The sequence below is a fragment of the Thermobia domestica genome, chromosome 9 (assembly GCF_964235325.1).
Source record: "Thermobia domestica chromosome 9, izTheDome1.hap1.1, whole genome shotgun sequence".
NCBI lineage: Eukaryota > Metazoa > Arthropoda > Insecta > Zygentoma > Lepismatidae > Thermobia > Thermobia domestica.
Genome location: NC_137462.1, coordinates 134,228,212 through 134,255,180, shown reverse-complemented (window position 1 = coordinate 134,255,180; position 26,969 = coordinate 134,228,212). Strand labels below are relative to the sequence as shown.

At 32.7% G+C, this 26,969-nt stretch overlaps 1 protein-coding gene and 1 long non-coding RNA gene across 2 annotated transcripts; both read left to right on the top strand.

Annotated features, from left to right (window-relative positions):
• Nucleotides 1-4,080: 4,080 nt before the first annotated feature.
• LOC145694133 (uncharacterized) lies at nucleotides 4,081-12,928 on the top strand. The gene is made up of 3 exons (XR_014132938.1): nucleotides 4,081-4,201; nucleotides 11,509-11,613; nucleotides 12,888-12,928. It is a non-coding gene; the product is annotated as an uncharacterized LOC145694133 (long non-coding RNA).
• A 2,790-nt stretch (nucleotides 12,929-15,718) lies between these two features.
• Nucleotides 15,719-19,678, top strand: LOC145661029 (uncharacterized). The gene has a single exon (XM_081726466.1). The coding sequence runs from the start codon at nucleotides 15,719-15,721 to the stop codon at nucleotides 19,676-19,678; it is 3,960 nt and encodes a 1,319-aa protein (XP_081582592.1).
• Nucleotides 19,679-26,969: the final 7,291 nt, after the last annotated feature.

The following is a 26,969-nucleotide window of genomic DNA, read 5'->3' as shown; positions in this document are numbered from 1 at the left end:
TCTTCACATATACGCCTATCGTACCGGATGGGTGTTGGGGAAGGAAGCAAGTGTTGCCAGGAAAGAGTAGAGAGTGGCTACGATAATATGGATGCGTGTGTTTTACTTATATATATATATATATATATATATATATATATATATATATATATATATATATATATATATATATATATATATATATATGTGTGTGTGTGTGTGTGTGTGTGTGTGAAGTGTGTTTGTGTATATGTGGTTATGTTCTAGCCCAGTACACCTGGAGTAATTTAACCGAACTTGTTACATACAATATATGGGAAAAGATGACATGTAAAAATAATCGAAAACGACCGATACTACCGAAGTGTCGAATGTATAGGTCGCTGATTAAAGAGTCCAAATCAATGTAAATAATTTTTTTCTATGTAATAGAAGATTGGGAGAAATAAATGTCCGAGTAGCTCTGGACAAATGAGCTTGAAATTCTATAAATTTGTGGTGCCCCCAAATTGAAATATACACCATCAAATATTTCAGCAATATTATACATATATTTAGTAATACCTTTATTTCCTTCGCAAAGCAAGAGAGAATTTATGATGTGATATTTGATAAATATACCGTACTTTATATATTTTATAATTATCTTTAACACTTCTATGGTTGTAATTTCTTGAATAGTTCATTGAATACAGGGACTAGAGCAGTACTTTAAAGAGACGAGTCAATAGTCGGAACACTTAAAGCAAGAATAAACCCGAATTACTATAATAATAATAATAATAATAATAATAATAATAATAATAATAATAATAATAATAATAATAATAATAATAATAATGCCTACAGATCAGCCTTGGCCTCAGTGGTTGTGTTAACTTGGGATTCTGGCAGAACGGATCTAGCCCGGGGCCGGGGGGTCTAGCCCCCCAGTTTTCAGGGTGACGAAAATAATTTAAGCTATTATTTATATATATTTTTGAAACTTTACAGTAAACTCATAATATATTTCTCATAGTTTGGGATCTGGCAGCTCCCCCAATTCTTACCTTCTAGAACCGCCACCGTATTCTGGAATAGGTTTCAACCACAGACTATCCTGAAAATACTTTATCCTGGTTTTCCCAGTCACAATAGGTGAATATTGGGATCGTATTTTAAATATCCAGAACCTGGCCGCTATTTTGCTCAAGAGTATCAATTGTGGAAACAGTATAGAAAAATCTCCTTCAAGGTACCACTTCTCTAACAAAAAAGCTGAACCCATATGTGTCTCTGACTTTTTTCTCTGTGTTAACAAGGCAAGTAGAAGACACTTCTTGCATCTGTCTATTACTACTACCACAACACGACAAGAGTCACAAGGTTTTGTTTCTTCAGTTGCACAGCAACCCTGCTCGCATATTTTTCATCCACGGCAAAGCGCCGGATAATATGAAAGGGTACACTTCTCATGCGGCAAACTACCGGAAACGGATCCGGCAAATCGCCGGATAATGTGAAAGAAGCGTTAGAATATGACCACTGGACATATGGGAGATTAACACTCTGTATAGGGCCTAATTCAAAACTGGAATTAGTTCACAACATTCCTTCTAACCCCAGAAAAAAAATAAAGAAATGGAAATGTCTACTATTTCGGCGTCGAGAAGTAGTATATATACAATGTAGTATCGTTTATTAACTCTTGCTTATCCGACATTCCGTATTATCCGATGTACCATCACGCACACACGCACGAAAGAAGTATTAATCGACAAGAACTGCAAGTTGTGAGCATAGTATATTTTACGTTGCTCCCAACTCGACCGCGTAACACGGCCGTCTACATTATAACTCTCGTGTCTGCCATTTAATGCAGTGCATTATATTATTGTATGTGGATCGATTTATCGTTTGTAGGTTCATTTCTCTGTTAATTGTTCCTGTTTTGTTGTAAAACATAACAATTATATTCGTAATGTGTAAAATTATAACTTAGTTGGACGTGTAATAGGCTTTTTCTCTACATCTCTTCATGATCCATTTTTCGCCTATACAACAATCTGCCGGCCCATTTATATGGGTTAAGCCAGGCTCTACGATATTTCTTAAGATTTTGAGTCGTGTAAAATATTATCCCTTCAATTTCAAGTTGTAGAACTTCAAATAAATCCACCTTACCATAAAGAACTGAAAATAATTTAAGATGTTGCTCTAAGTAGGTAAGGGGAACATATCTAAAGAAAATGGTAATTGAAGTAATTAGTTTTTCTAATTGAAGTCGTGAAAGAGTATGACGTGGGTAATTGAAATCACGAAGGGGTATGACGTATGTAATTGAAATCATGAAAGAGTATGACGTGTGTAATTGAAATTATGATTGCGTACGGTGTATGTAATTGAAGTAATTAGTTTTTGTAATTGAAGTTGTGAAAAGAGTATGACGTATGTAATTGAAGTGATAACGCGTGGCAGATGGTGCCGCTGGCGCCATTACTGTCTGACCGTAATGCGAGTTCCCTTTATACTTTTGCCGCCCGTCCACTTTGTATATTACCGACTGCCGCGTTGTATTGAATGTTAGCTTTCCGCTGGCGCCATTACCGTCGCGAGTTTTTTGCCCGCCCGCTTTGTATATATGCCGCTCGGTAACCGTGGACGCTAATGGTATTTTGGCACACTTGTATATTTATACAATATTTTAACTTAAGTAAGAAGACATGTTACCTTTGATATCATCACTGATGTTTTTGACGTAGCACTTCGATGACACATGAACCGCACAGATCGTGGTCTTATGATTCCGGAGTTTTTTTTAAAAAAATTTTTAATTATTTCTAGAATGAACTTGATTTTTCCGAACAACTTAGAATTATTTATTGTTATAATAACATTTTTACATATTATAATTATTTAGGAAAAATAGTTGATCTATTTAAGTACGTGGAATTATAAATACTGGAAATTACACTATAAAATATTTGATATTTTTATGGTACAGCGGTAACAACGGTTTACGATACGTTGGTGAAAGAAAATCAAAGACAATCCAGCTATGCATCTTTTTTTGTGTGTTAATACTTTCGAAGATAGATTTCTCTTTGCGTATAAGGAGGTGGTGACATCATGTGGGAGATATTTGTACTACAATGACTTGGAGAACTTGATAGCATATATGACATGTTTGAAATGAACCCTTAGCGATGGGTTTTTGGTGTGATTGAAGTGGGATATTCGTTGTTACTGGAAATTTGGAACTCAGTCTTGAAAGCATGTGGAACATATTTATTTTTAAAATGTCATTTACCTCTAATTGAAATACAGCTTGTTGAAATATTATTTTTGATGCTTGTGTCTATTTTGATGTACACAAGAACTATAAAGTATTTTTGAAATGAGGACTGTTGACGAGATATAAATGTAGACAATATCTGATTAATAGCCACAGCTGTTGAAATAAATACATGCTTTGATTTCTAGTGCTATTTTCTGAACCTCTATGGGACTTTCTCCTATAGATGATATTATCTGCAGTGATGGCCCAATGAGTGATATTATCTAAAGAACCACTTTATGGCGACTCTTTAGATATTTTAAGATTTACTTATGTGAAGATATTTATGTCTGTAAGGCGCCTCTAATTGTGTACTAATAGACGATTTGAAAGGAATGGCCACTAAAGGTTACTTTGATGGAATGCTAGTTAAGGAAAGAAAGTGTGATGTATACTGGGGTCGTTATTTACAGAGGTTATTGCCATGTAATCAGTAAACGATTTCCACAATTTTCTCTTTTAAGTGCAATCTTCTTTTGGAATAACATGCTGGCTAGAAATAAAATAAATAAATTGGTTAACTGTTTGCTTAACCCAAAACTAGGACAAGGCAGGAGACTGGCCCCTCATTTATTATATCTGATGAAAATGCATGATGAAATCAGATTTTATTTTTTTTTCTTTAAAATAAGCATAATGGTAGAAAGTTGTAAGATATTTGTAACTAATCATAGATAGGAGAAGGGAGAGCAGGTAAATGAACTTATGCTTTGACGGAATTGAAGAACTTTATAAATACATGACCGACCATAACCGATTTATTATTTGTGTAGTACTGCGCTTGGTATAGAGAAGATTTATTGTGTGGTCGTATTAGAATTTATTGGTGTTCTAGTTTTGGTGTTTGATTTCTGCAGATAGGTGTATTGACATTGAAGATTGTTTCAGCGCTTATGCAGAATTAAGGTAAGAAAACTTTAGCTAATTTTATACACAGAAAATATAGAATTAAATATTGCAAAGATTGATTGATTCATGAAATTGATATTTCGTTTTAAACTTTGTTTTATTGAAAGAGATTTGTTTCACTATGTTGATTGTACTTAAGTTTGAGTTTATAGACCTGATTAGCACTGATTTTTTTTTTAAATGAAACGAACAAACTTTGAAGAATGTAAACAACGGAAAGCAGAGTTGAATACTGCTTTGTAGGAATAAAAGAATTAATTGCCGAAGGCACATACGCTAAAAAGTTTAGCAGTAAAGAAGCTCTATTATTATTATTATTATTATTGTTATTATTATTATTATTATTATTATTATTATTATTATTATTATTATTATTATTATTATTATTGAGCTGGAATTTTGCGCATCTCTAGCTTGATTTCAAACTTTGTTTTTTTGTATTTTGTTATTGTGCAGTACAGAATTTGAATCAAAGTTGTAGGAAACATTATTTGTTGAAGTGATTTATTGGAGTTTACTAGTGTGAAATGCGTATTTATCACGTTGGTATTTAAGGTTTTTAACTAGGAATCAATTTGAGATTATATATAAAGAGAGATTCCTTCGTTCAGCAAAGAAGATGAACTGTAAGAACATTATCTTATTTGGTTGTTTTTCAGTGCCTTTTATCATCATTACGTTTGTTTTCCTTATTTTGTAATATGACCATTAAATTATGATGTCAAGTCTAGTGAATTACATTTAGGATGTTTCCTTATAGTCATCGAATACTAAGCTTTTTATTGCTGATTTTACGTACCGATAGTATAAAGTATTGACTTTATATGAAATGGGGGCATTGCCAATGTTACAGGAATTGGTGCGTGACAGAATAATTAAGTTTAAAGGGTTTGAATTATAAAATTTTGTGAGTATTCAAAGAGTTGGTAGCAGTAAAAAATAAAGAATGTCCAGCTAGGGACAAGTCATGAGATGTAATTGTAGAATAATTTCCATTAACATCTAGATGCTTTACATCGCATAATGAGAGGAGTCTACGCTTATTGACCGTAATGTTATTTCTTATATTAGCCTTGTAATTGAATTTTATTTTCCCACTTAGATCTTTTGGATTATAACTCATCGAAAATGTACTTTTTCAATTTTACGGTTATTGAGTAAAATTACGTTCAAGTCCAAGATAATACATAGAGTTCATTTAGAACTGTGGCTATATGAAGTATAGCTTAGCGTTGCCTCCCCATTGGTGGGTTTCCCACAACTAGGACGTGTATGTTAATTGATTAGTAAGAAACAAGCTTTATTATTACTTTTAACAGCTAGGCTATAGGAGACACGGACCTATATTTTATTATTATATTCCTGAACCACAGGAAGTAACATGGGGGACCTCCACCGTGTTAAAGTCGTATATGATACTCCGAGAAAACCTTAATACTTTATAGATGCTATTTCTTTTGGACACATATAAAATTAAATTTTATGGGGAGCAGCTTAAATGAAAGTAGAAATCGCGTAGAGCGAAATAACAGTTTTTAATTTATTGGATGTCATAGAAAATTTAGAATGAAGCAAAGCGAATAGATTCATAACTGATGTAATAGCGTAATACAGTTAATATTGACACTTAACGACATTGGATAGAGTGTATGAACTAAGTTATTATTTTTTTAATGGGTGGCGAAACATAAGTTTCAAAGTTATGGCTATTTGAGACATGAACCTCCAACGGTGTAATTATATGAGGCATATATTATCGAATTAGTAGCGCCGCTTTGTTTGGTTTGAGATTCTAAAGACTGTTAGTAATTTTAAAAAACGGACGGCACACACGTTTTTTTTTTAAAGTTTTGGAGAACAAATTTAAAGAATTCTCTCACTTTGTTTACTGCATTATAATGTTTTAAGTCACTTGAGGAAAAACTAACACTTATAATGATTTGAGGAATAATTCCGACTTTTTGCAATTATAGTTGCTAAGTTATGAAGGAAATGGTGGTTATTTTGATCCATTAAAATAGATAGAACCTCGAAAAAAATTCATGGACATTGTTATAATGCCCTAACTTGCCTTTGAAGTAAGCACTCTATCACTGATTTCCCCACAATTAAAGAAATATAGGAAATATTTTGGTATGAGGACAAATTGATTAATACTAAGACTATATAAAGGAGTAGTTGTACTGATTTGCTATTTAGATTAATTACATTGTATTTTAGTTTGTAGATTACATTTTATTAAGAAATAATGATGATTACAGGGTCCGTAGACACATTTTTAGATACAACGAGTTATAGTACTCTTGAATTTTGTTTGTAGCGTACTATTTGACTTTATTGAAATTAGTATTTCCCGAAACTAAATTTGATTTGTACTCGATTGAGTTTCAATATTATTATTGGAAACATAATTTTATATCAGAATCATCAAATTAGCTATTAGTTCCGTATTTATGTAAAATAAGTTGAACAGTATACATAAATTGTGTTTTTTTCACAGCCTTGTTTACAGTAATATTTGAATATTACCGTACCCGATTTGTTTTATATCTATTTCCGTTTGATAATACAAATGAGAAAATGTTTAGATGGACAAAAAAAAATTAAATGAAATTTTTTAATTATCGATTAGAGTCTTTAGCTTCCTTAAAATATTTGATGCCCTCGAGAAATGTTATAGCACTCCTCAATACTTGTAAGATTGATTAGTGGGATGTTCAGGACAATACTCAGAAATACATATAGAATTGGAATTGAGAATTTTAGATTTTCTAGGCTACCTTGGATAATGACTTATTTGAGGACATGCCGAAACTTGTGTATTTTGACATTTAAAATGCTTAGCGTACAGCGGGTTTAACTATATAGGGAAGAAATACATATACTTTAGGGAACAATACCAAACATATTTAATAGAAAAGTGCCTGAAATGTTATGTAACTAGATAAGCACCTATGTACCGCTGGGTTGCATACAACCAGGGATGCTACCCTATCTCAACTTATTCTTTGAAATTTACTATTATAATAAGACGACATATTTAGTTTAGCGTCCCATAATTATGACTTTCGAAAAATACTCACCAATTTTCTTTCAAATGTAAGCCAAAGGCGGGGGTGGGGTCCCACCACAATTTATATAAGATTTAAAATTGTTATGACCGGACATGGACACTAAGACCGGACACTAGGATTGGGGCAGAGGGAAATTTTGTATGTACTTGTTAAAGAATCAGTATCTTTCAGTTTATGATGATTATGAGAAAAAAAAATGAAATGAAATTTTTGAGTCCCACGGTTATGCCGGTTAGGCTAAAGGAGACGGTGATTATTTTTTTTGGTTCGTTTCTTATTTTTATATTCTCCTAATAAATTAGTCGGAGCAAATTGTATTTTCGAACTTGCAAAATAAATCGTTTGCTGTGCAAACTCGTTGTTAAAAATAAGGTGTTTGAACTAAATATGGGAGCTAAAATAAGCTCTTAAAAGTATATAGGAAGCGGGAGGAAACGGGAGAACCCCGAGAGAAAAAAAAAACATGGACACGATGTTGTCCACCACAAAGTTTACTTGGAGGGAGCAGGGTTTGAACCCGTGACCCCAAACACCGTAGGTGAATGCTCTACCACTTTTTTAAACTTCCTGACTTATTTCCTACTTTAACCACTTTCAAACTACTAGGCACGACAGGGACACGAACACAGAAACATCGAGGACAGTTAAAATTCCACCCTTGCTACTACAGAGGGACACGAACCCCCAATTGGCTTTACCTCACAATTATCAGCCTAACGCCTCAGACCGCTCGGTTACACCCACCGGCTCACTGAACCATCGCGGTCCCTTATGAGAAATGATTTTTATATTGATTTGCTTTACAAAGAAAGCTGTTGAAATAGTATATAAAAAAGTGGCAGGAAACCCACGATTACGCTGATTGTTCACTACAATTTATACAAAACACTTGTTTTTTGTCATGAGAACGCTACAGGGAACCAAGAATTCATAGCAGCGCTCCGCAATTTTACTATTAAGTGTGGCATACATTCGAGTTAAATGGACGCAATTTTAACTATAAGTAGGATACGTATTTAATTAGAAGATTTCAATATAATCAGAGGCGGAAGAACTGTACGCTGTTAATATTCGTGAAAGTATGAGGAGTAGTCAATATGAATAATAGAAGCAGAAACACTTGTTTCAATTCAATGTGAATACTATTGTTCAAGACACTGACACATGCGAAACTAAGAAAAAATCGGTTCATTATTTGTCCAACTTATATTTGCAGATAGGACCAAGTTATTGATATTGTTAGAAAATATAGCTGATATATTGTAAAGACTCATTTTCATGCTAACAATAATAATAATTATTAAATTTAGGCATTCCTTTTTTCTTATAGTCACTAATTTAGTTCAATGTAGAATGGTTACCCTGGACCCCTACATTAGATAAATGCTTACCCAATGAGAGTCTACGTATATGGAACCTTATTGTATATGTAACAGAAAGTATCTAATTAAAAGTGAATCTGTATTAGTTGAGTCCGCTACATATGTATTTATCTTGGGTTCTTAAGTAACTAAGTTTTGAAGTACAGATACTTTATATATGTAAAAACACATGATCGTTGAAACTACATGAACTCGTATTATTACTACAACTATTGCTACTCCCGCTGCTACTACTGCTACTACTACTATCGATACTTCCGCTACTATTAGTACTACTACTACTACTATTACTACTACTACTATTGGTTGCATGTGAACTGTCAAATATCGGCTACTGCTTGGTGTTCTGCTGCTACTTTTTGTTCCATTTGTAATCTAACCTTCTTTCTTCTACTACCATGTAAACTTCTGTATGTATGCCTCTTTTTTTCTTTCTTTGCCTGTATGCCCTTTTTTCTAATCAAAGTTTCTTTTCTTTGTGTTTCTCTCTAACTATTTTTACCTATTTGCTCTATGCAGAATGCTATTAGATTTCTATTTCACCTTTTGTACTATTTGTACCTATTTCTATTTTACTCCTTTGTTGATCGGCTTCTAAATTCCCCGTTTCTTTCCTTGGTTTATCTCTATTGAATATTTCTCTTTTTTAGGTATGTCTATCTCTTTTTTTTATAGAATAATATGATGAAGTAGGTAAATTAAGTAAAGTACCATTAACAAGCCATCTTTTACAGATTAGTATCTTCTCTTGCTTGAGTCTGACGTCTTTTTATGTAACATGTTCTAACCTAAGCTATTCCAATTTATTGTGTGCTACCCTAACTTTGATGGCCTTCCAATTAAATTTTACATAAATTACATCCTGATCCGCTCTTTTTTTTGTTTTCCCTACTATGCTTTACCTAACATTCTTACTTCTGCCCACCCATCTTTACTTGTTATGTAATATATATCTGTCCTTCATTGACTCCATGGTATGGATCGCTAAATATTTTCTTTTGTTTGTGTACTACATGATTTTCTCTTTTACTTTGCTGCCGCTACTTTTATTCCTGCGGATATTGTACTGAACTAAATTTAATTTATTGTATTTGTGCTTTGCCTCATTCGTCAATTGCCAATGACTTACAATAAAGACCAATACGGTCATGATCTGAATAATTTGTTTTGAATTATTTTAAACTTTTAAGATTTTGTCCGCAACTAAGCTTTAACTAACTCTATGGCATATGGAACCCGGAGGTTCACAGAAGCTCTCCACTGACTTCTATTCTTGCATCAATTTTTTACTTTGTATTCCAATCTCTGCGAGATCCATCTTAATATTTTCCTCCCATTTGCGCCTAGGTCTTCCTAATGGTTGTTTTTCCGACTGGTCTTCCAGTCAAGAGTTTGAAAGTGTTCTTCCATTCTAGCTACATGATTTGCCTACCTAAGCTTCCTAGAGTTGAATTGACGATCCTAACAATGTTGGGTAAAATCGTATAAATTATGTAGTTCCGCCATTCCCCATTTCCGAGGAATGAATATTCGTTTCAGGATCATGTTTTCAAATACTTTTTAGTTTATGTTTTTCCCTCAGAGTAAGTGACAGTGTTTTGCAGCCATACAGAACAACAACTAAGCTTTAAATGTTTCCTAAACTCTAAACTTAAGCTCATGTCCTGCTTTTACTTGCTAACTAATTAGTTCGCTAGTTCTTAATGCTAAACCAATATGATGCTTTTAACTAATGTATACTCAAGTTTATGTTCCTATCCTGAACTAACTTTAAGCTATTTGAAAAGTTTTCTGTCTCCCTGTTTGCTATTATATGTTTGTTACCAATTCTATTATTAAATGTCTCTTAAAATTTCTAATTGTGCCCCTCTTTGTAGATGATTTTAAGACTGGTGTATGGGTTCCTTATTGTGTTTAGTATCTTCCTTGCTTGGTTTCTTTTGTTATTTGGTACTAGCACTACTAGAAGAATTTCTTAACTTGCTTGAGTACTATTCTATTGTGTTTAGTATTTTTTTTCTTGCTTGGCTTCTACTGCTATTTACTATTATTAGTACTACTACTTGTATTTTTTCAAGATGATTGTCTGTTATTCTATTATATCTTCTTTAACCTAACCCAAACTATTTGACATTAACAATCATATGTCTTTTATCTTTCTGTATATAGCAGAAGCTTTCTGTTTGTTTATAATCTAAATTTGTTGTTTTGTCTTTATACATGTTTTCTTCTTATGCCTGCCTTTGTTTTTTCTTTGTATTTTTTTTGTACTGTTTTCGTAGCCGTTTTTTTATAAATGTTTCCTTTAAGTTTCTCGTAACTTATCAAAACTCCATTGACATCACCTGTATACCTTCCTAGTATCTTATAGTACTGATATTTGAAAATTTAATTCTAACAGAACCAAATGATTTATACATATTTCAGAAATATATATCTTTAGATACACTCAATATCATGCTCTTGTATCTTATATAAGACATACCATATAGTATACTAACATATAAGATAAATATAGATATAGATAGATATAGATATAGTTATGGGTAAATATATATATATAGATATAGATAGATATATAGTTATAGATAGATATAAATATAGTTATAGATATAGATAGATATATATATAGCTATATATAGATATATAATTATAGATACATATAGATATATATATATAGTTGCAGATATAGTTATAGATAGATAAATATAGATATAGATAGATATAGTTATAGATATAGATATAGTTGTAGACATAAATATATCTCTAATGTAAATATAGATATATAGTTAGGTATAAGGTTTTATACTACAACATATGTTCTAACACATGTTATGTTATATTTTAGGTTACCCTTTTGTGACAATACCATTATTACTGGTGTAGTACTAAAAAGTATCGAGAAGTACCAACCAAAAGTACCAGAGGAGCAAGATATTTTCTGCTACCAAAGGTATTTTTTATTCCTTTGTACTTAAATAGACCAATTATGTTGCTGCAAGAATATTATTCAAAATAATACGAATTATTTGTACGTTCGCAGCGTAGCTGCTTTGAGTTTGTGTAAGAAACGAGTTATTTACAGTTTTGCAGCGTAGCTGCTCTGAGCTTGCTTAGCAAGCGAAATAATAAAAAAATAGGAAGCAATCAAATTAACGTTAACAAAGAGTTTGCACAGCAAACGAACGAATAAAATGATCGCAGTGTAGCTGCTCTGGTATACGAACCAATAAAATATTTTAAAAACGAGTTTGTGTAACAAACGAGAGAATAAATAATCGCAGCGTAGCTGCTCTTACGACTTTCTAATTTTAAAAACGAGCTTAGTTAGTATTTTCGAAACAAATAATTAACACGGAACTTCTAATGAAGTGATTGAACAAAAAAAGCAAATGATCCAATAAAATAAAATAACACGAACGAATAAAATAATCACACTGTAAGTGTTCTTAGTAGTATGCTTTAGCATACGATCCAATAAAAAAAGAAGTTTTCACAAAAAACGATCCGTCAAAGTTAAAAAAGAACATTGAAAGAACAAGTAGAAATAGTTAAACATATAAAAAAGGAGCATTGAAAGAACAAGTAGAAATAGTCAAACATATAAGAAAGAACATTGAAAGACCAAATAGAAATAGTCAAATATATAAAAAAGCAACATTGAAAGACCAAGTAGAAAATAGTCAAATATATAAGAAAGGTTAGCTTAAGTTATGTTGAGTTAGTTTGATTAAACATTCTAATATTCACAGTATAGTTGTTCCGAGTAATTTACAAGTTCTCAATTTTTAGTATTTTCGAAACAAGTTTCTCTTTATGAGATTTTATTCTTGAGAGTTTTCGTAGAAAACGAGTCTGTGTAACAGACGAGAGAATAAATAATTAATATTTCGGAACATCTTTAGTATGTTCACACGAAGTGTTCGAGTAATTTATTAGGAGCTTTTTTAATATTTCGGAATGTAATTCCTCTGAGCTTCTTATGGAAGCGATCCATTATTAAAATTACGACTTTCTATAAGAAAGGAGAATATAAAAATAAGAAGCGAACCAATAAAAAAGTAAGAAATTTTTTGTAAGTTTCGCAGCGTAGCTGCTCTTACGACTTTCTATAAGAAAGGAGAATATAAAAATAAGAAGCGAAATAATAAAAAAGATACGAACCAATTAAAATATGATTAGGAAAATAAATTACAAGTGTTACTTAATAATGTTTCTTTGTTTCAGGGCAACTAATTGGAGGCAGTTAATTGGAGTAAAAGTTGCAGCGGAATTCAGAATTCCAAAGTATCAAACTTCAAAGAAGAAAAGTAAGTATCATTGACAATTTACATAATAGTTTGTGCTTAAGAATTTTTTTTGTAACTTCACAGCGTAGCTGCTTTGAGCTTGTGTAGCATGCAGATTACTTTGAAAGAATTATTTGACATCAGTTATTTCTTTTGAAAGTGTGCATTATTTTGTAACATGCAGATTACTTTGAAAGAATTATTTTGCATTACTTATTTCTTTGAGAGCGTGCATTTGTTTTGCACAACATAAAGTTTATAACATGTTTCCGTTTACAACATACATTTTTTGTTAACAACTGATACATGTTTTCTTACGTACAATTTTCTTTGAATTTATTTTTTTTGTTCACATGAAAGTTTTTTAGCATGCAGTTTTGTTAACACCACTTAAAAATTTTTTGTAGCATGCAACATCGTTAAATTTTTGCAAATTAATTTCTACAGTTTAGTAATATACATTTTCAATTTTTTTATACTGAAATATAATTTCATGTAAAGTAATATTGTCTTTCTTTGTTATTACAGCATTCAAGTGTTTCATCCTCAACTGTGAATTTATCACTTCTCATATTTTATTTGACATCTAAGAACATTTAGATAAGGATTTCCTGTCTTTCCAGCGGCGTTAAGTGTTCATATACATTTTTTTTGTTAAACTTTAAAACTTGCTAATAAATAAAAATAAAAATATTTTGTTACTTACATACATGAAATAATAAAAACAATATTTTAATCTAATGAAAAATCAAATATAAAGAGTATATAAGAAGATTATTCACACAAAAATAACATAATTATGAAGAATTGAATATTACAATTAACACTTTTATGAACGTGTGCAGAAAATTTTTTTTTCAAAACATTTTTTTTATTTTTCAAAGTTAAACTTTTTGTTTACAAATTGCATTTTTTAATTTTAAAATTGCATCTTTGTTTTTTAAACTTGTATTTTCATTTTCGTAAATTGAATTTTTTAATTTCGAAAGTTACATCTTCGTTTTTAAAACTTGTATTTTTTTAATTTTGTATAATCTAAACAGGTATAACAATTTCAAAGTATCGACACAAGTAAATTAGAAATATGAAAAGTTTTACTAATACAATACATACAATTTAATCTTATCAGTTAGAATATAAATGGATATCAAAGTAGAAGATACAAATATTATGAACACTTACTTAATGAAAACTAACATTACAAGTGAATATTTTTAGTAATAAATAAATCACGCGTTACAAAATACATTAAAACAGAATTTAAAAAATTGTATTATAAAAACACTACATTATCAGAAAAATATTTAATGTGTGTGTTACTTTTGTTTACTTATACATTTTATGTTACTTTACAATTTTAATTCGTACGCTTCCTATGAACTGAAACTCTGAACAACCTATGATTCTAATTATTTTATTTGTTCACATGTATAACATGTTCGAACAATATGTGAGTGTACTATAAAGTTTGACCAACTTTGTTGGAATCCAATAAATATTTGTGTGAAAAATAGTTGTTAATTGTTTCGAAACTTGTTAAAAGTTGTGAACTGCTAAATAATTTGTTTAAAGTAAATGCGCTTTTTTCCTAACCATTTTTCTTTTTCTTATTTGGTTTCAAGTTTGTTTATTCTCTGGTATTTTTATACTATTGCTATTCTATTAATTTCTTTATTGTTGTGCTATGTTTTGTTGGTTGGCCTTTAACTGCGATTTGTAATAATTAACTATCCTAATGCTCTCTTTTGCTATTCTTTGTTGAATAAAACTGCATTAACTAACTATCTTTAAAATCTGCTATTTTTATGCTATCGTTTGTTTAATAATCGGCTTAATTAAATATGGTTTTCCTAACCTATGTGGATTAATTCAGTATATTCTTTAAATCTCTGCTATATTGTTTGTGTGATAAAGTTCTGATGCTTTGGGTCATAAAATATTCTAAAACCTTTTCTAACCTTTTATTTTTTTCTTATTTGATTTTTGCTAAACTATTTCTTCTTTGATATGTTTTGTTTACTATGTTATTTTTATTAATTTGTGTTTCTGTTTATTACTACTTGGATTTTTTTTATTGCCAATGTTATTTTAAAATGATTTTTATTCTTTGGAATGTTCACATCAGATATATTCATTTTTTCAACTATTAAAATAATAATGTCCGTGAAAATTAAATATTCGGAAACATTCGGTTAAGTTCGGGAAACTTCGAGAACGTCACATAACTTTAAATAATACATGTTTGTAAAATAACATTATTACTTTAGAAAATATTTTATGTCGTCTGGGTACGAGATTACAAACTAAATTATCTGGGTACGAGATTACAAACTAATTATTTGGGTACGAAACTTTAAAGTAAATGTATCTGGGTACGAGATTACAAACTAAATGCATTTGGGTTCGAGATTACATTTCCGAAAGTATAAATACGGCGCAGCAAACCGCGGCGAATCAGTATAGAAGACGCTCCTGTTTGTATGCTGTGCTGCAATTGTAAAACAGTTAGATAAATATTACAAGATTTTGTTATTTAGTGTTATCGGAAACTGTGAGCGGATTTATCAATAAACTTGGAAGTATATCTTCAGTGAGCTGAAAGAAAAGTCACGAGAAGATTTATTATTATAGTTAACGGCAAATATTAGTGCAATTACCGATAAGCTTTCAAGTGTATTGTCGGTAAACTTAAAACTGAATTTGTGATTTACAATTATCGTTGTGCGTGAAAAATACTGTGAATTTACTTGAACATATATTTGATTACAGATGGCACGTATGGCATTAATTAAGGAGGCAGAAAATCTGTTGGATCTTCAAGAGCAATTTGGATTTGAGGCACCCGAAGTTACATTTTATACTTGGACAAGACTAATAGAAAATTATCATTCCAAGGGGGTGCGTGTGTATAATGAGCAATATGATAGATTATTACGTGCGCTATTACACCATTTTAAGGGTGTGCAGAATGTTATTTTAGCAGGGTGTAAATCCGCAACCGATATCAGTGATCTTTATCGGATAGGATTTTTCCGCAAAGATGATATAAAAAATCAGGCTTGCGAAAAGTTCAAGCAGTTGATATTAGCAGATAAGACAGATGGCTTATTTGCTGAAGCTGCTGCTGAACTATTAGGTGATCCTGTGAACTTAGCAGAATCAAGTTCTATGAGTTCTGGGGAACCTATAAACTTGTCAGGGCCAAGCTCTGCAAGTTCTGGGGAACCTATAAACTTAGTGGGATCTGGTTCTGTGAGTTCTAAAGATGTGCCTAAGACAATGGATGGTACGGGTGTGCCAAATTTTAAGATTGTAAGGAGTACATCCCGTAATTATGCATACTTCGGGCTAAAGGGGACAGAGCTAACTATTAAGTGTATGGGTTCAAATGGAATCGAAGATCCGGAAAAATATATACAAAATCTGATTTATTTCGTAATGACCCATACATTAAAGGATGTTGACAAGAACACCTTTGTTGGAATAACTATCGAGAGCAGTGCCTCGAAGTTAAACAAACCAATTTATTTGTCATGGCGCAAAAAATCGGAATTAAACCCTGAGGTTCTCTTTTCCGTAGTGGAAAATACCCTCAATAGTAATGAGGAGTTCCTAATTGGAGGTGACGTTACGTTTAAGGTACATACTGTGCATTTCCGAAAGGGAAGAGGAAGAAAACGTGAACGAACCATTAAGAAATATCTTCCATTGGGTGAGTTCTTGGAAGATAAATTACTTCCTATGGAAAAGGATGTATACTGCCTCCCAAAGAGTGTGATTCTGGGGATGGCAAGAGTTGATCGAAAATATGCTCAAGTATATGAATTGAAAAAGAACCCAAAACGGTTGATAAAACAGGCAAGGAAATTAACTATAAAACTAGGAATAAACGCTGCAGATCAAAATGGATGTAGTCAAAATGACGTGAAAAAAATACAAAACCACCTTGCACCTAAGTACCAGATCATTGTGTACGAAAGAAATCAAATGACACGGGAATTTTATGTGATATATCCGGGGATTAAGGGTGGTAAGCAAATTTACATTTTATATGAAGATAATCACTACCAACTGATAACTAGTGTACGTAAACTTTTAGGAACCGACGGATTTTGTGATCATTGCTTGCAGGGGTACAATAAATCCGGTATTTTTCATAAGTGTGAATTTAAGTGCACATATTGTGAAAAGTACCACGAGTTATCGACCTCTGATATGCAACGAAAATGCGATGATTGCCATAGATTGTTTCCGACAAGTGCATGTTTTGACAATCACAAAGATGTAAGTGCACGAGGCAAGAGTGTATGTGATACGGTTAGGGTGTGTGATGAATGTGGTGTTATGTTTGATTTGAGACGCCGGCATAATTCTGTGCATAAATGCGGGGAACGTTTGTGTAAATCATTCTATAAGCATGTTGAACGTGACCACGTATGCTATGTACAGAACCAACAACTTACCCGGGTAGAAAAGTATTTGTATATAATCTTTGATGTAGAGACTATGCTTCTAGATATGAATACTGAGGAAGAACAGGAGCATATAGTAAATCTTGTTTGCGCGCAATTGATTTGCTACAAGTGTAAGGGTAGCAGTTTAGACATACCATGCTTTGAATGTGGAAATGAAAATGGAAAACGTGAGTTTTCTTTTAAGAACATCGATGAGTTTATTAACTTTGTGTTAATATCTCGTCCGAAGTTCGAACGCACAATTGTACTGAGCCATAATGGATCACGCTATGATATCCATTTCTGTCTTAAAAATCTCATTGAAACCCAACATTTTACACCATCAATGACAATGACGGGGCACAAAATTACCGAGTCGCGGGTCGGTAATCATTTAATCTTTCGCGATACATTTCTTTATATGGGAGTGAAATTATCAAAACTCCCAAAATCATTAGGTCTTTCTGGAAATTTAAAGAAGGGAGATTTCCTATACTTGTTCAATACACCAAGTAATCAAAATTATGTAGGCAAAATTCCGGACATTAAGTATTTTAATCCTGAAAATCGTGCTCCGGAAGAACGACAACAATTAATCGCCTGGCACCAAGAACGTGCTGCAAGTGGCGAGCAGTATGACCTGCAAAAGGAAATGTTGGAGTATTGCCGCAATGATGTGAGAATTTTAGCAGAAGCGGTTATCAAGTTTTCGGATATGGTAGAGGAGAAAACTGGCGGAATCCAGTGTTTCATTTCATCCGGAACCATAGCCAGTCTTGCTATGCTTACATACTGCACTTTGTATTTACCCAAAGAGTCAATTGCAATTATTCCACCTCTTGGATTTGACTACCGCGATCGGCAAAGTGTAAAAGCTTTGCAATGGTTGCGGTATATGAGCAAAACAAGAGGTACTGTAATTCAACATTCAGGAAATGGAGGCGAAAGACGATTTGGAAAATACAAGGTGGATGGGTATGAGCCATCTAGTAATACTGTTTATGAGTTTCATGGGTGTTTTTTCCACGGGTGCCTAACCTGTTACCCTGATATGCGCTACGAACAGCTTGACGCATCCTCACCCCATCGTACAACCATGCAGCAAAAGTACGAAGCGACCACTATTAAATCCCAATATTTAAAAGAACGTAATTTCAACATTGTTGAGAAATGGGAGTGTGAATGGGATAACCAGGTGAAGTCCGACAAGTCCATTCAGGAGTTTATTAAAACTCAGTGTAATGATCTTGTTGATCATTTGGTTCCCAAGCACGGATTTAATGGCGGACGAACTGAATGCTTTAATGCCTTGTATGAATGTACTAATGAGGAGTATATTCAGTATCTGGACGTTACTAGTCTCTACCCCTGGGTAATGGCTCGTAAACCGTTGCCAGTGGGTGCGCCAAAAATTCATAGGGGGCCGGACTTTCCAGAAGTGGAAAGTATTCATGGTATAGTTAAATGTACCGTTTTGCCTCCAAGTGAATTATTCTTTCCGATCTTGCCATATGTTGCACATGGTCGATTACTTTTCGGTTTATGCCGCACATGTATGGAGGAAGAAAGTGTTAGCGAGTGTTTGCATTGTGAAAATGATCGTGCTATTACTGGCACATTCTGCACCCCAGAATTGCATAGAGCACTTCAAAACGGATATAAGATACTCAAAATAAAGGAAGTTTGGGAATTTAACCTGGTTGGCGGTGAGGAAGAAAATTCGCGTAGTCTGTTTAAAGACTATGTGAATTCTTTCCTTCAAATGAAGCAGGAGGCTTCAGGTTTTCCTGCCTCATGTCAAAGCGAAGGAGACAAACAAAAATACATTCAGGAGTATCATGCCCACGAAGGCATACAGTTAAATTACAATAATATTAGAACGAACCCGGGTCTGAGGTATATCTCCAAGATATTCCTCAACTCGCTTTATGGAAAATGGGGACAGAGAACGGACTTGTCGCAATCGGTAATTGTTGACACACCGGAAAAATTTTTGCATTATCTATGGGCACCGCAATATGAGGTACAAAGCGTATTACCCGTCGGAGATAAACATCTTATTCTTACTTTTCATAATACGGAAAATAAGAATAAACCCTGGAAATTTTCAAACGTTGTTCTTGCGGCGTTCATTACGTCATGGGCGCGATTAAAACTGTATGACTTGATGACAAGTGTAGGACGTGATAAGGTGTTGTATTGTGATACTGATAGCATCATGTTTGTACAACGCCGTAATGAAAAATCTCCGCTTACATTAGCCCTACCTGGGTGAACTAACCGACGAAGTAAAAGAGGGGTGGGAAATAGACAAATTTATAGGTCTGGGGCCAAAAAATTATAGTTACCGTATGAAAGAAATTGGGACGGGAAAATTTGATTATGTGTATAAAATTCGGGGTATCACTTTGGACAGTAAAACGCGGCAGGAAATTAATTTTGATCATTTTTACAAATTAGTTCAAAACAAAATTGAAAAAAAAGAGTTAAAGTTTCCAGGGAGGATTGTGCGTAAGGCTGGGTTTTCTATTGTCTCTAAAACACAGGTAAAGACACACCGTAAAGTAAATAATAAACGACAAAGACTAAACCCTGACAGTGAAAGAGATTACCGTAGTATTCCATACGGTTATCGAAGGCAAAGTCTTGTTCTGTGAGGAGCGTATGAATGAAAACAAGAGTGAATGTGTTGTAAATATGTAAATAGTATTGTAAATAATGTATATACATTAATTGTATGAATGGTAGGAAATGACTATGGCAATTCCGCAAAACATTGCTATACTGCCTCGGATATAGCATATAATTATTCACATCATTGATTTCTTTCTTGCATTCACAAGTACTGGATATTATATCATCTTTATAACATATCTGCACCCCTCACATCGCACCCTCATTTTGTAAATAATATATTATATATTGTAAATAGATTTTTTTATACAAATTTTGCTAATAGATTTTTTCATATTGTAAATAGTTTTTTTTATATATCGTAAATAGATTTTTCATATTGTAAATAGTTTTTTTATATATTGTAAATAGATTTTTTCATATTGTAAATAGTTTTTTATATATCGTAAATAGATTTTTCATATTGTAAATAGTTTTTTTTATATATTGTAAATAGATTTTTTCATATTGTAAATAGTTTTTTATATATATCGTAAATAGATTTTTCATATTGTAAATAGTTTTTTTATATATTGTAAATAGATTTTTTCATATTGTAAATAGTTTTTTATATATTGTAAATAGATTTTTTTCATATAACGTAAATACCATATTTCAAATATTAAATTAACTTTGTTAATCAAATACAAAGAATCAATAGAACATTGTATATATCATTATATTAATCAATTGTTATATATCTACATTTTTATTTTTATTATATACATTTTCATTTTATTATATTTACAATTTTTTTATTTTTTATTATATATAATATTTTGTCATTATTTTTACAATAAATTTTTTTAAACTTTATTCATGCTTTTAATTTCTACATCCTATAAAATTAAAAGATACTTAATACAAATAGTATGTGTATTCTGTATAAGATAAAGGAAGAATACATATGCTTCATATACTATTATATAAAGTTATTTGCGTACATTATACTAAAGTATGTGTATTCTGTATAAGATAAAGGAAGAATACATATGGTTCATATGTATAAAAAATAGAATATTAATAAAGGCACAATATTTATACTTTTCATAAAATTACAATATCAAATTCATATATTCACTCAATAAATTATTATTTTATTAAGTTTAATAATATTCTCAATCAAAAAGTCACCCGAGGTTATAAATATATCCTAAAACATGAAATTACAAAATGCGGTATCGCAATATTTGTTTGTTCGCTCAACAACTTCTTCTACGTCATAAAAAAATTGTCATAATCAATGAAGCATTGGCAGTAACCAAAAATAGGCAACAGCGGAATATTATCAAAGGTAAGTAAACTTTCTCTTCTTACTTAAGTTAAAGTATCGGGCAACATACAAAGTGTGCCGGAAAATACCATTAGCGTCCGTGGCTACCGAGCGGCAAAATACATAGCGGGCGGGGCTAAAAACTCGACGAAAATGGCGCCGGCGGAAAGCTAACGTTGAATACAGTGCGGCAGTTGGTAATATACAAAGTAGACGGGCGGTAAAAGTATAAAGGGAACTCGCACTACGGTCAGACAGTAATGGCGCCAGCGGCACCATCTAACACACGTTGTCAATCCAAAATAATTGCAGTCATTACTTCAATTGAAAAAACTAATTGAAGTGTACTTAAAATAAGTCATAAAAGGGAACAATAATTACATTACATACGAAAATTATCGAAAATCTAGTTACTTTTCGGTGCAACACTGCAAAAAATCACTAAAAAGTCCTCAAAAAATCAGGAAAATTTACCTATTTAGGGGAAAAAGAATCACTGTAATTATTCTCATTACAGGCAACAGTGTAAAAATCCCGACAAAACGGGGGTATTTCTACTGCTCTATTATCTAAACAAAATATATTTACTTAAGATGAAGTGTAAATGTAATTTGAGTCTTATTTCAGTATATCTACTGGGTTCCACAGAAGTAATAAAACTATTTATTAAAGTTTTAAATTCTGGGCAGCACAAAATTTGTACTTTTTCTTGGAGACCCAAATGTCAGTGCTTGCTATCTTGCACCAAAGTTCGGTGCTACTTTTTAGTCAAACTTCGTATTGGACGAAACCATATATCGGTATTACTTTTGATATCCACAATGATCGAATCGTGGAAACATTATTATTATACGATTTTGTAACTATATCAGTATTACGTTTGATATCCACAATGATCAAATAGTGGAAGCAAGATTATTATTATTATGCGACTTGTAATTATAAGTTTCTAGTAAAATGTTTCTAGAGTGCAAACTAGTACGCAGGTAACACGAGTTATTGAATTAGATATATGTGTGTTACAATCTATAAAGTTATTTTTTTCAGAACAGACTTGTTTCCTATAAGTTGGTCACTTTCCAATGCAACCAGTGGTGGCCAACATACACAGATTTCATTATGTTATCGTTCTAACTTAATAACCTCTCCTCTTGACCTCTATCGTCCCTACAGTTTGATTTTTCCTCTATGTACATATATGTGTAATTACATTAATAAAGGACAGAAAATTAAACAGACAAGACAGCAGTTGTCTTAAGTAATGTTTTAGCTTTATTATACAGGGTAACCCAATAAAACCCCCAACATTCTAAAGAGTAATAAAAAAGGTATTGAAGATAAGATACTTGTTTGTTCAAAAATGTAAAATGTTATTTAAAACACTTTGTAATTATTATGCTCTATTGTGTGTTGAAATTACACAGTAATTGACAAAACAATTATAGAAAATAACATCCAATAAAACCATGAATGTTTTGATCGGGGTATAGCGCTTTCAGTGGAGGAGCAAGAGGACTGGGGGTGATCGCATCTACTCACCTCTCCTGCAGTTTTCAGAGGTCATTATGATTTGGCCAAGAGCTGGTCGCGCGTATCGTATGCAGACACAATATTTTCCAAAGCCAGTGGTTCTGTGATTACAATTCAAAGAGCTTTTCCGCTTAAAATTTGCTATTCTACATACTGCAAACGTTCCTGATCTGAACACTATCTTGCACCGGGTCGAGACAGGCCCGTATCCAGGGGGGTCTAGGGGGGTGGCCCCCTAAATTTTCGCTGCCCCCCTAAAATTTTCACCTTAGGCTTGCAAATGCACTATAATATGGTGATGAATTATAAATGGTTGGGTCGGGCCCCCCCAAACTTCAGCCGGCCCCCCCCTCAATTTTTGGGCTGGCTACCGGCCTGGGCATGAGAACTTCCGAACAATAAGTTTAGCGTTGTAATATCGAGGCTCTGAGGCAGTCTATTTTGCAGTTCCCCAAAATGTTCTGCAAGAAAGCATATTTCAGCTGTTGGGCTTCCTAGGGAGACTGTAGGAACGGAATAAATAGGACAAAATAATTACAAACTGTTCTCAATATCATTTTATACTTTTCAATAAACAATTTTCTATCTACAATATTTTTTTGATTCAATTGTCTTTCTAAGGTAGAAGATTTTTGGACATCCTGTATTACGCGTGCAGTTTTATCAAATGAATATTATATGGTTTATTATATAATACAGTGATCTGCTTTAAAATTGCAATAGAACATCTCGCCACAGGATATACCTCAATAATACGGAAAACTTTTTTTTTTTATCCTGGCAAAAAATATACGTATGGGCTTAATTATGGGAGAGATTTCTCTCTTTTAAGGATATTCTTACGTATGGACACGAAGAGTCTTGTTATACCTCCAAAGTTTTAAATCATAATTGACGGGAATAATTTTCAGCTCAAAGATATGTATAGAAAATATTTCTGGAATTTCAAAACATTTTTTTAAATTGATCAAGCACTTACAGGTTAATTTCGTCCAGAAACTAGTGTCCGTAGTATTATATGGCAAATTATTGAAGACTTTTTCCACAAAGAAATTCATAAATCATTATAACTCTTTAGTTCTGTCTATACATTTTCACTGTTTAATAAGTGTTGCATGTTCCTATTGTATTAGTTAGTAAGCGAATTAAAGTACTTCTTTGGAGGTATGATTTGTATTTAACAAGAAAATGATCAAATAGTTACTATATTTTGCAGTACACGCCCATAGCTCGTCAGTGTACGTTATTGAGAGGTTTTACTGTGGTTATTTTTAAATCTACCTTATTTATTTATTAACTTAACGTCCCACGTTATGCACCGAGGCCAAGCAAGACGGTGCATGAGAATGGAAAGAAGTGAATGAGAGAATCCCGAGAAACCCCTCCCACACAGTATTTGTCTACCACAAGTTCACTTGCAGCTGACAGGGATCAAACTAAAGAACCCACGTACCAAATGTGAATACTGCTACTGAATCACTGCGGAGCCCATTAATGTATCTGTTTTTTTATGATTACTTATAGTCAAGTTCTTAATGTTCAAAATGGGATTGTCTTCTTGTAACGAGGAATTCGCTCCTGGAAGATTCCTTTTAAATAGTGTACATAGACTCGTTACGCTTGTATTATTACTACTAGTTTCCTCTACATTTGCTGTTCATGTTAGTGTCTTTTTAATTTTCCAAGCCTGCCGGTGTCTTGCCAGCTACGTGTATGCCATCTGTTGCATGATATACTAACTACGTGGAATAGCAAGGACAGATCTATTTCCTGCCAACATTAAAACTTCCCTTTATCTGCATTTTTGAGACTGATTTTTTAAAGAAAAAGATATACATTTATTGTAAATATTTTGCTCCATATGGTACAATAAGGACCCCTTCCAAAAGTTTGTTTTTCACATTCATCATACAATAATAGTAATTATAACTCTATTTCAGACTATTTTCTGTGAATACTCATTTAAAAGTTTCTTAACAAGGCTCTAAGAAAATACCTAGAAGGATCTAGGTAGAGGATCCACTGCAAAATAAATAAGTTTTGACGTTGAGCAATACATACGACTTCCAGTCCAGTAGAGTAGCAATAGGGTAGGCAGGGTAGGCATTCCCCATTCGTATTTTATTATTGTACGATGAGTGATTCTCAAAATATTGTTAAAAATTAGAAAAATACTTGAAAAATAAGCAACTGAGAAAAAATAATTCATAGATGGCAGGAGTTGTAAGGAACATAATTTGGAATGTTTCTACATGAGCCACACATTAAAAAGTTTTATGTTTTCATCACTAAAAGCAGAATTGTTACTGAAATCTGCTCCACGGAGTATGTTAAGTACAAGGGGTCCAGGAGCACGTAAAAAACACAAAATTTACAGGAGAAATGAATGATGCAAGTACTTAGACGTAATATAACGTAACCAAATCTAACCTAACGTAACATAAACTAACCCAAACTAACCTAAACTAACCTAATATTAGTAAAAATAAGCGAAATTCTATCATTTTTTGGAAAATTATGCGGGACCCCTACACTAATATAAACTAAACTAACCTAACCTACTATAAACTAATCGAATGTGAACAGGAATTACCAAAATTGTAACAGTTTTTTAGAGAAATGAGCTGGACCCCTTCTGCTAAACATACGCCCTGCTCCACTATTACCCTGTTGGCGTCCATGGTTGTAGATAATATTCGTCATAATTTCCCATATTTATTCATAGCATAGTTTGGAAACCTAAAATAAACCACTTCAGAAAAAGGTCTTTAAATATTTAGTGGTGGTCAGGTGGCAATCGTAATCTTTACTAATTTGAAAGCAATATATTCCAGAAATTATTTTAAGAACGGTAGATTACAATTCCTACTTAATGTCAAAATGCTGGTTATTTTCTGATTATGAAAAATAACTGAGGATGAAGCATTTCTTTATATCTTTTAGACATAATAAACAAAATATACGAATATGCGTACGAAATATAATGAAATATCTTCTATGTATTGTGTGTTACGGACCAGTAAATGTTTTCACTAGAATCACATAAAAGTTTTTCTAATGACAAATGGTATTTATTTTGCTGGAAGAAGCTACGTATTAGGATAGAGCGAAACTAAATGGAAAATTAAATCTGTCAGTTTAATGTCTCACGTTATGACCGTTACGCTAAGGGAGACGATGATTAAAACAAGTGAATGATGATGGAGAATTGGTGGAATAAGAAAGTGGGAGGAAACGAGTACAACGAGAAAACCCATCAGCACGATGTTGTCCGCCACAAACTTACTTGGACGGGGATCGAACCAGGGACCTCCCCACTATACGTAAACGCTCTACCACTGAACCACCATGCCCCCAAAACTACATGCAATTGGATAATTTCTAAGACCGAAAACGCCTGTGAGTTGGGTTGGTTGCCTCTCAGACCCTGTAAATACCATGCGAAATTTGGACAAAATCAATCATCTTCTGCCTCCACCAACTTCATCTTTGTCTTACTGCGGTATAAAATTGTTCTCTTGAGCGTTTTTCAGATAAAATTGCTTTTCTTGTGGGGTTACTGTTGCAATTTATTTATTAAATCCGAAAATTCTTTAATTGATAAAGGTTGCTTATTAGGTCTTGTAACTATCATGCGAAATTACGACAAAACGGCAGTAGCTTTTGTCCACAGCAGCGCCATCTTTGTTCCACATCGCATATAGCGAACGCCTTGACAGTTTGGGGATATAATTTTCTTATTTGTAAGGGTAAAGACATACCGAAGATACGTTGCGATCGAGGTCTAGGTTTAAGCCGCGGTCGCTACCTAGATGTTTAGGTCTAGATAGTAGGCACATTGCGAGATATTGCTCGTTACAGTGGCAAATCGTGCCAGCTTTTGAGTGATCAATGCAGTTAGGAAATTAATCGACAATGATTGTAAAGAGATTTCGACATGTAGTTCCTTTGTTATAAGGAGTCATCAGACAAAAGGACTACCGTGTAGGTTCATCTTAGTGTATACATAATGGTTTCAGGTTATACATAACAAACACGTTTTCTCAGCTTCTGGATCATTTAGTCCGGTATAAGCCGAATGCTAAACTTC

What these genes read in the sequence shown, in the direction of transcription:
- LOC145661029 (XM_081726466.1), top strand. Translation starts at nt 15,719, where the DNA reads ATGGCACGTATGGCATTAATTAAGGAGGCAGAAAATCTGTTGGATCTT.